General features: G+C 35.5%; 1 protein-coding gene across 3 annotated transcripts; it reads right to left on the reverse strand.

Moving 5' to 3' along the window:
* Positions 1-436: 436 nt before the first annotated feature.
* Positions 437-6,570, reverse strand: LOC110784432 (uncharacterized). Of its 3 annotated transcripts, XM_021988888.2 has the most exons (16): positions 6,442-6,570; positions 6,325-6,369; positions 6,136-6,234; positions 5,921-6,031; positions 4,199-4,373; positions 3,979-4,035; positions 3,743-3,879; positions 3,573-3,632; positions 3,386-3,460; positions 3,222-3,266; positions 2,896-2,969; positions 2,396-2,472; positions 1,685-1,770; positions 1,502-1,585; positions 1,067-1,182; positions 437-989 (listed from the first exon to the last, which is right to left on the reverse strand). In XM_021988888.2, the coding sequence occupies exons 1-15, from the start codon at positions 6,538-6,540 to the stop codon at positions 1,117-1,119; spliced, it is 1,290 nt and encodes a 429-aa protein (XP_021844580.2). In that variant the 5' UTR covers positions 6,541-6,570; the 3' UTR covers positions 437-989; positions 1,067-1,116. The 3 variants fall into 3 exon arrangements, with proteins under 3 accessions (XP_021844580.2, XP_056682380.1, XP_056682379.1); XM_056826401.1 differs by lacking the exon at positions 3,222-3,266 and having other exon boundaries at positions 441-989; XM_056826402.1 differs by lacking the exons at positions 3,222-3,266; positions 3,386-3,460 and having other exon boundaries at positions 438-989.
* Positions 6,571-10,402: the final 3,832 nt, after the last annotated feature.

Below are 10,402 nucleotides of genomic sequence, written 5' to 3' on the forward strand. Positions count from 1 at the left end.
AATCAAACGACCCCTTAAGTAGACTCGTGTGAGTTAGGCCTCCACGCCGGGTTCAGCTCTAAAGGGGGGAAAACAAATCTTCATAAGAATATAGGATGTGCATTAGCCCATAGTGAAGTACTCCGTATCTTTATACTTTATAGGATTTGCATTGGCCATATAAGAAGAGTATGGATAATCTTAATAAATATGGAATGCGACAGATCAAAGTTAATACCACCATCACCTTCCTCAAACTTATTCATCTTGATGCTATAATCACTGAATCAGTGAAGCTAATCAAGAGAACCATGAACACAAAAATAGACTACATGCAGCTAACATGTACCCGTGAAACTTACCAACAAATATAAAAGAGGTCCCCCAAAATCCAGATGAAGAAGTTGACAGCTTAAAAACAATAATAAGAAAAATTAAATTAAAATTGTTTTTTATCGTTATTAAGCACTCAATTTCAAGAAGTCAGCCCTGCTCAAAATTGAACCGTATCTAAGTTCCCTCTTTAAGAGGGTACAATGATGTTATGTTATGTTTTGACTTTGATTAATTTTATTAAAAACATCAACTCAAGTTTACCAGTTATCGATATTCAACCTCTATTAATCGCCTAACAGTTAGACAATTAGCCGGATTTTCTATATACACTTCTTTGTATTCGGAATATGACACTTTAAGAAAGGGCTGCATTTCATTTCTCATAACTTACCCCAGTATGAAGGATATGAAGATCCCATATGACCATATGGATCATAGAATTGACCAACGCAAGCATGGCATAAACCGTATTTAGCATCAAGATTATAGGCCAACTAGAGCAGAATCTTGAAGTTTAAGCCTAATAGGGCGTGTTGACTTCCTAATAAACAGTTTAACATGATGTCAAGTTTGAACTCGGATATGTTGGTTGAGCACTTGAGCTCCACACCTCGAAGGCTCCAAACATGGTTGGAGAGTATCATGTAGTATGACTTTCAACCAATTCTACTTCCCTGCATTCCACAACACCAAAAGTGGTCAAGAAACCGATATAAAATGCTGTTTTTGCATGAAATAAACAGAAACATACATGGTATTGGTATGATTGGTATCCTTAGTCTGAACTTAGCTAGGATGTAATCAAGTTTCTGATTGAGTGGTAGAACACTCAGAATCCGCCTGGCAAGCTGTGGTTGTGCATTTATACTGTACATAAGAAAAACATGTATTTAAGTTAATCAATTATCAAAAGGAGCTAATACCAATTCACTAGCAGAATTAAAAGGAATTTGCAATTCATTTGGCTTCATTCACTAGAAACAAATCAGAAATTAATTCACTTCTAACATAGAAACAGGTTAACTGAGATTAATAACAACTTCGGAGTACCAGAACAACCGATCAACAACAAACACTGCATGTTTGCAGATGTTATTCGGGCTACGTTGACACGAGGAATAATCGGTATCATGCAAATAGAATCGTGGAATCAATTACACAAACAGAAGTAAAATTCTTCTTGTACCTTTGCTTCAGTAATGGGCTTGGTTTGAGCAGTAGTAGTTGATTCAGGAACTGAACAAACTGACTGTGTTGTAGAGCAAGCAGGCTACAATTGCATCACACAGTAACTCGTATTATATCACTACCACATAAGAGAAGAAAACTATTTCCTGTATTACGTCTTATATGCAAGAGATCAACTTGCCTCTTCGGTATGGAACTCCTTGTCATTTGTCTCTGGAATTTCTATGGAAAGAGGGTATGTATCACACGGGTTACGTTGTGAAGACGCTGTAAAGAGTGAAAGCAACATTTTCAAAAGAAACAAATGAGACATACATATACCATAACTCCGTGCACAGTTTCATCTCCTTAAAGATGGTGGTGTGTTCATCAATAAGACTAAACACTGAAAGAAACAAATGTTCAATAAGTGTTATTTTTTAATGTTCGTTGCCAAATAAAAGGTCCACAAACATAATCGTCTTCTAGAATTTCAATGTTTGGTAGGCATGGTAACAAGTGTTGTATACAGAATTCGTTTCTGCTATTGTCTTTTCTTCAAAATCAACACTGTCCTAATGCCTCTAAAAGGGTCACACCCAAGCAGGGTATGGTGGTTTGGATATTAAAACCATAAACTGAGGTGATTCATACATAAGTACATAACACTGAACATTAGATCTCCTATAGGAGCATTTTAGTTAGATTTGCTTCTTGGAGGAACTTTACATAATTCCTAAGTCCGGAAGAATGAAAACTTTCAAATAGTGCAACTCATGAATAGATTGAATTGAGACAAGAAATAAGAAAATATTCACTTTATAAGGTACAAAACTTATGTAGACATTATTCGTTGAAGCATTGGACAAGACAAGAGCAAGAAAAAGACTGTGATCAACATATCAAGTTATACCTGTGCAACCTGCAAAACCTCCCGAAACAAGCAGAGATTCAGCATCCTTCTTAGTGTGAACCTTAGAATCTTTAATCCTAGAGGATCAATATGAACAATAAGAATCACTAGGAAACACATATTGTCATAATAAAAAACAAATAAGGGGAGAAAATATATCCACAGATTCTTAAGCGAAAAATCAACTTCCATTGTTTGACCCCCTGCCCCTCCCCCCATTGCCATATGCCCATATGTATTCCCCCTACTCTAGCTGGAAAACAAACAAGTCCAAGAAATTCTTAGCATAAAAATATATAACTATTAAATCTTAATTCTCAGATTAACATTATTACTTCCAAGTGGTTCGATTTCCTTTATGTTTTGTCCTCTCTCTGGATTTTGGGGAAGGAAGGAGGGGCTGGTGGGCGGTGGCAACATACTAACATTTAGAAAAGCTTATAATTCACATACAATCTCCAGAAGCTGATCATGAAGTACAGTGAAATCCAGAGGTTGACCTTCTCATTTCCCCTTCAGGAATCGTAAAACTTTTCTCCTTGCTTTCAACTATTGAAAGGAATGCTTCTTTGTCCTGTCATTTGGATCAGAACATTACAATTGGAGTCAAATGCAACATTTTGCATATCTGAAGAGAGGACGCCAGAAGAGTGGCGTTCTTACGTTCTTGCTATGACAGACATGATTACTCCTTATATCATTAAATGTTACCAAGAAAATGTGCATGAAGAGAAAGCTCAAAAGTTATATCTATCATTAACCAGTTTCAATCGAATGTAAAAGTATGATCAGATGACCTTGTTGACACCAAAGTAACTGTTCACACCATTTTATGTTGATGAGGTTCTTTAAGAATGCCTAGTCCGTGCAACTGACAAATGTCAAATCAAGATATCACCATGATGATGCATATTTGTCAAAGTTGTGGTAAATATTAAGTAAAGGTATATAATAAAAACAGTGACTGATAGTGATGAAAACTCTAAAGACCTCATTCATATCTCTGAAAGCATGCTGGATTTTCTCCAACACAGCACCTAAACTCTTCAGTTCAGATTCCAGACCCTGCAATTGAATGTGTTACTTTTTAGAGAAAACTATATTGTGGGGAAAATAATCAGACAGAAAAGATAAAAAAGAAACTGAGTAACAACATGAGAAAATGAAAACTCCGTACCTGCTTCTCTGATATTAGATTTTGTACGATAGCTTCCTTCTTTGATAGAGCTTTCTGAAGGTGAAAGTGGTCAAAGCGAAACAATTTGGAGACAGAATACAGAAGAAAAAAAAGAGTTAAAATTAAAGCAATCAATTCTGCACTTAAAAAAGCATTGATCAGAAGGATATAGTTTCCACTTCTGTTCGATTTTTGTTACTAATTCTTTGTGCTTCGAGCTGTGCTTCTAGCTCAGAGATAATCTTCTCTTTTCTCTGGAGCTCATCCTTGTATTTCCCAAGCCTATTTTCCATTTCATTTATTTTTTCTGCATGACACGGTATGAAAGTATTTAAACACTGTTTCAGCCTGAATGAATCAACAAAAGATCAAACTTGCAAACTACTCCGTACATAATAGCAATTACCTTTAAATACTTTCTCAGCCTCAGGAAGTCTATCAAACTTTCTTTTTAAGCTATTTACTGCACATGCAAACACCGTAATTGTTAATGATTAAAAACAAGAAAAGAAAAAGTGAAACGAATTTATGAGGCTATTACTTCTTACAAACGTACGTTAACTCTTTGTAACTGGTGAAGTGAGTGGACAAAATGAATGAATATAAGAATCAAGATAGCTACATGCCTACTTCCTCTTTCTCATCGACAACATGACGTACACTATCAACAACTTGCTTTACGGATAATGCTTCTTTTTCTATAGCATCAAACAGTAACAAGTGAGACTTTAGCTTCTCTGAGAAAAACTTGAGCTTCCGATCTCTTGCTTCAATTGAACGTTTCATATCATATGTTGATTCCTGAACACCAACCAAAGATTTACTCAGTGCATACTACCAAATCTCTCTGTATCCAACAGTATAGGGTGTCCATCTGGACTACAATACAAGTCAGGTTCAAAACATTACTAATAAGAAGAAAAATTCCACATATACATGTAAAATAACAAATCTACAGAGCATTGCAGAAAACCCTTTTAATAATAACCGAAGTCAAGGGATTAGTATCATATGAAATTGACCAAAGTATCCAAGATATAGCCACACAGCCCACACTATCTTACAGGATAATAAGAAATAGTTGGAATTGATTGTCCTACTAAACATTGGACTTTCATAAGACTACAGAAGAAAAGGAAGTGTGGGAGGGGGAATAGAGATTATTGGTGGTAAATAGGCAACCATTTATCTATTTAAATGACCCGGGTCATATCTCAAACCAACTTCAGGTCGTATGGCAAATGCCATTTTCAAGGATCATCTAAAGAATTCATTATAATTCAGTTGAAAAGCTTATGATACTTGATAGCTTTGCTTGGAGAAAAAGTATTGTCCTGCATCCTAAGCCGGAAATGCAACACTCATAAGTGTGTGACCTCATAGATACATCACTAAGCTTGTAATACTTGCAGACTATACTTGCAGTATAGTAGGTATAAGTGTCCATGTGCTTCTTAAATGAACTCACCCATAGCATAACATCTTGAAAAGCCATTAACGGCATTTTATGCAGAACTATTTTGCTCTCTTTAAGTTTTCGTGACAGCATGTGCATTATGCCAACTCACAATTTTCTCTGCATATCAACGTGAGCAAGAAATGGGGTAAACACTTGATAAAACCCAATATTACAAATTTTAAACTCATCAAACAGAAAGGTCACTGTGAATGTAGTGACAGTCTTGTACTGAAAGGAGACGTCTGTTTTGCCTAGGAGAAAGAAAAAGTCACATCATTTGCGAGGGGATGCTTATAGTTATAGCATTCTAGTGGCTTCATCAAATTTGCCAAGCTAGAATAAAAAAATATATACTAGTGGCTTCATCAACCTACTTATAGCATTCTTCTGAGTTATCCTACCAATCTCCAGTCTAATCGCCCAATGCAAATAACCAACTATTATCTGTCAGAAACACTTACATTTTTAGAAAACACTGCAACATTCTTGAGTAACATAATTATCCTCAATATTCGCAACTCCAACTTTCATCCTCTATCTTCATTTCTAATTCTATCCTTGAAGGTGTTCCCTCACAAGTCACAACCATCTCAACATATGCATCTCTGCTACTCCCATCTTCCTAATATGATCTTTCCAAAATTCCCAACATTCCAGACACATTCATACCCCTTTATGCACCATTTACTTGAATCTTCACTTTGCACATTCACTTAGATGATCAGTACTTTTGCTTTTAATTAATTTTAATTATAGTATTTAACCATTATTTGGCATGGTATCTACTATGTGTCTATAAATCTATAATTGATCAAGCAATAAAATTCATTAAGAAAATGGCTTAATTAACTCTTAAACAAATACTAAAAACTCGCAATCAAAAGAAAACCTGATAGGCATTTACGAATTGCTCCCTTGATTGAAGAAGGCTTTGGATTGTGTCATTCAGTCCCTTTTGCTTGCTCTCAAGCAAAGCATTGTCGTTCTGGAGATAACTCACCTATCAAAACAACAATACTAATCAAAATTACAACCAGTATCTCTCACAGGAATTTCATCGAACAGTTGATGTGCAAAGTTCTGAAGAAAGAAAAAAAATCAAACCTTCCTTTCTAATTTCTGCCGTATTTCAATTGATGAAGCTAGTTCCGATTCCAATCCCTTCAATTTCCTCCCGAATTCCTCTTCTGATTGCTTCTGTTTCTGAAATTAAAACCATGGAAAATTAAACAACCATCATTTCAAAGCAGAAAGAGGAGCGAATTGAAGAAGAAATGAAATAGATTGAAAAACCTGATTTGAATGATGGAGTTGTTCTGTAGCAGATCGTTCTCTTTCCTGAATTGCGCAGAAGATGGAGATTAGAGAGGAGAAGAGAGAAGGAGGAGAAGGAGGAGAGAGAAAGCTTACTCGGAGATCTTTGACTTCGGAGATTAGGGCACGAAGCTGGAGTTTGAGTCTGGAGAGTTTCAGCAACTCCATTTTCCCTCCAAAATTGCTCTCTTCCATCTATCACTCGCCCTTAGTCTTTTACCTACGTTTACCGCCCAGAGGCGCGAAGCAAGGCTTGGTAATATTTCAGGAGCGGGTAACCCTTGTGGAGCGAGGCCCGATCTGACCCGGCGCGAAAAATTCCGGGCAGCACGGGCACAAAAAGCATAGACCGGTCCGGTACAATAAAAATATGCTAAATTTAGTAAATTTAAGTTTATGTATGATGCGTTTTGAAATTTTGGCCCAGCACGTCCCGACCTAATGCAAAGTGAGTTGGCGTATGCCGGACCCGTTCAGGCCACGGTCGTGAGCCCGAAATGGCCCACAACCATGTTTATCGAAGCACATGGGATTGGGGTGCTCTCTAAAGTTTAGTGAGGAGTCATGGAACCGACTCGTATTGATATTATTAAGAGAAACCTGAACTTCATCTAAACCGAACTCGATTGACCTGAATTCGACCCGATTTAACTCCTTTAATATATTTCACATTATTGTCAAGTTTCACATTTTTTTTTAATTTTTTGGTACGACCTGTAACCAAACACGAACACAAACCATTAACTTGAATTACCACCCCATTTAACGTGCCAAATTAAAAGTTGAAACATTGAGTCCCTTTCGTCCTCCACTTTGTAAGCAGAGCCCTCCTCGCATCCTCACGAGTAAGGTTAGTGTGAGTGATTTGGTTTACATACTTGAGATAGATGGGTAAAGCTTTGGCAATGTAAACAAGGTTAAGTCCCTAATGCTCTTTACCTAACTTGCTTAGATGATCGTTGGCACCACACCATCATAAAGTGGAGGGCGTCAAAATCGCAGCCAGGCATGTATTATGAAATACATGCCATGGGCTTGTTTGTAATTTCCCAGCCATTTTGAAATGGTTGAATAGTCAACCCCGTTTGCCAACTTGGATCCCGTTACTGCCAATTTTGTAATATGAATACCATTTTAAAATATTTAGCACCATTTTTGTGATATTAATACCACTTTATAAAATTTAGTACAAAACGAGTACCATTTAAGGAAAATGAATTTCATTTAGAAAAAGTTTAGTACCATTTTTGTAATACCAATACCATTTTTCTAATGAATTGCCAACTCAGCAATGCCAAGTCAGCACCCCGTTTTACAAGTGTACAATACCGTTTTACATTTCCCCCCAAAAATATTTACCATTTAGATTTACCTTTTTATTTGGAGTTGGCATGTTTTTGCAAATACATACCTGGCATGTATTTGGACTTCCTCCATAAAGTGCCCGAGTAACATTTGATACCATCAAATATCCAATTCCCCATCATATAGAACTTCAACATCTAATGAAGTACTTTATTATTTTATGCATATTTGTACCAATTAAATTAAATTTCTCAACATGGTTTTGTAGTTTTTTTTAAATAATGAATTTATTTACATTAGCTCGAGTATAGTCTTATTATTATTATTATTATTATTATTATTATTATTATTATTATTATTATTATTATTATTATTATTATTATTATTATTATTCGAATGAAAAGAATAGCTAAAAGAACATATAAAATGAAGAACATGTCTATAGAGGAGCTAAATTTGGTAAAGCGACACCCCTAATATCCCCATCTATTGTTCTGTTTAGCTCTATCGGAAAAGTCCCAAAGAAATGAAGCTTGCAAACTTGAGTTACAATGTGATGTGCAAACCAATTTGCCGTCATTTACCTTCCAGATAAATATGAATTACCTTCACCTCTAATCGTTTTGTAGAGAGATTCACTTTTTTTTTAGAAATTGTACTACGTATTAGTTAATAGCTTAGGTGATACACCAGGCCACTTATCATGTATATTAAAATCATTTTTTCTACGGAGTATTTAAATTAAGCGCGCAGAATAATATGTATTTTAATTTAGTGTTAGTTTAATATTGAATTTTACTTATTTTTAAGCATAATTAAACACAACGTTACTCAATCAACTAGTAGTCAATCATATATGAGTACATTCATAGTCGTATGACTTGTAACTTGTAAGTTATGAGTCATACAAAACATACCCCATTTCCTCCCCCCCATGTCTCGTTAAGTACAAATGAAACAGCTGGTTTTGTTCATCAAATTGTGTCATCAAATCTTCAAACTGGAAACTACATGAATCTATCCATCCCATCGCAAGAATATGCAAGTTTTGAATTATTGAGATGGTAAGGTCCATGAGTACACCATGAAACATTAATATTACTCCGAGAGCAACCCGACCGACGACCGACCTGCTTGCCAACTCTAAGTATGGAGCATTATCCTACCTAAAGTCCTAAACTATTAATGTGGCCCTAAGTCTCAATTTATGCCCAAGTAAAGAAAACAGGACGGGCTATATAATTAAAAAAAATCAAAGCCCTCTTATCAAAAAATAAGGTCGGGTCCAGCCATCTAAGGCTATGTTTGACACGCACATGTGATGAGGGGGGATGAAAATAAATTTTTCTATGTATCCTTATTTGTTGTTTTAATAAATAAGACACCGAATGGGGAACTAACAAATTTATCCATCATTAGTTTTAATTAGAAGAATTTATAATTGCTATATGTGTCCAAAGTATAATGTAATTAGACAATCAAATTGTCAGATACTTTAGAATAGAGTTGGGTCCAGCCATCTGGGGTTAGGTTTGGCACATGTTATGAATAGGGAGGAAAAAAAATTGTCTATGTACCCCTAATTGTTTTTTTTTTAATAAATAAGACACTAAATGAGACAATAACAAATTTACCCATCATTAATTTTAGGAAAATTTGTCAGAAAGGACCTTTTAAAACACAAAAATTGTGAGAAAAGACATTTTTTAAAAAAAGTTGTGAAATGAGGCCCAATTCAATTTTTTTGTTGTGAGTAAGGACCAAATATGATTTTTCGGTGGTCAAATTTGCGCAACCCATTTTCTTGTTGGGAATTTTCGTACGAGGTTACATTAAAAGCCCCAATTTTTTTGCTCAAATTTCTCCAATTTTTGGAATCTTTAAATTAGGGTTCTTGAGCTTAATTTTTCTAATTTAAAGATTCAAAAAGTTGGAGAAATTTGAGCAAAATTTTTGGGGCTTTTAGTGGTACCTTGTACGAAAATGCTTGACAAGCAAATGGGTTGCGCGAATTTGGTTAATTTCAACTGAAAAGAAGAAATTCGTGGTCTTAAGGGGGAAGAAAATGGCAGAGGCTCGAGGAGAGAGAGTCGGATTTTTTTTTTAAAAACCTGAAAATGTTAGATTGGGTAGTAAAAGGGGTGGCAGAAAATATTGGAGGGAAATTTAAAAAATAATATTTTTTGGTTAAAAAATGACACAAGTGCAGGTCAACGCCGGAAATCAGTCGTTGACCACCGGAAAATCACATTTGGTCCTTATTCACAACAAAAAACTTAAATTGGGCCTCATTTCACAACTTTTTTTTTAAAAGGTCCTTTCTCACAATTTTGTGCTTTAAAAGGTCTTTTCTGACAAATTTTCCTTAATTTTAATTAGGAAAAATATCTATAAGCTATATATGTCCAAAATATAATGTAACAAGACAACCAAATTTTCAAATATTCTTAGACTTTTAAAATTCAAAACTCTTATAAAAAAATAATGTCGGGCCCCGTCGTCTAGGGCTTGGTTTGAGGAGGATGTGGATTCACAGACGGGTGATGAAGCGGGGTTAATTTTATTTTCCTCTCTCTAAACGGGGATTTGGACGGGGATGAATATCGTAATTATCGTGGTGAGAATTTTGGCAGCTAAAGGTGTTGAGGGACCAACCTCACCCTACTTCGAAGTTATCTCTAGCTATCTGAATAAAGTATATGGTGGGGTAGGTGTTAAATGATCGGGTAATGATGTAGATTATAGGGGAGTA

This window comes from Spinacia oleracea, chromosome 1, assembly GCF_020520425.1.
Source record: "Spinacia oleracea cultivar Varoflay chromosome 1, BTI_SOV_V1, whole genome shotgun sequence".
Classification (NCBI taxonomy): Eukaryota; Viridiplantae; Streptophyta; class Magnoliopsida; order Caryophyllales; family Amaranthaceae; genus Spinacia; species Spinacia oleracea.

Excerpts from the sequence above, each read along its gene's own strand:
- LOC110784432 (XM_021988888.2), bottom strand. The coding sequence starts at position 6,540 with ATGGAAGAGAGCAATTTTGGAGGGAAAATGGAGTTGCTGAAACTCTCC. Across the intron at positions 3,267-3,385 it reads CTTTCAGAGATATGAATGAG|TTGCACGGACTAGGCATTCT; the intron begins GTCTTTAGAGTT and ends GACATTTGTCAG. Across the intron at positions 1,183-1,501 it reads AGCCCATTACTGAAGCAAAG|TATAAATGCACAACCACAGC; the intron begins GTACAAGAAGAA and ends TCTTATGTACAG.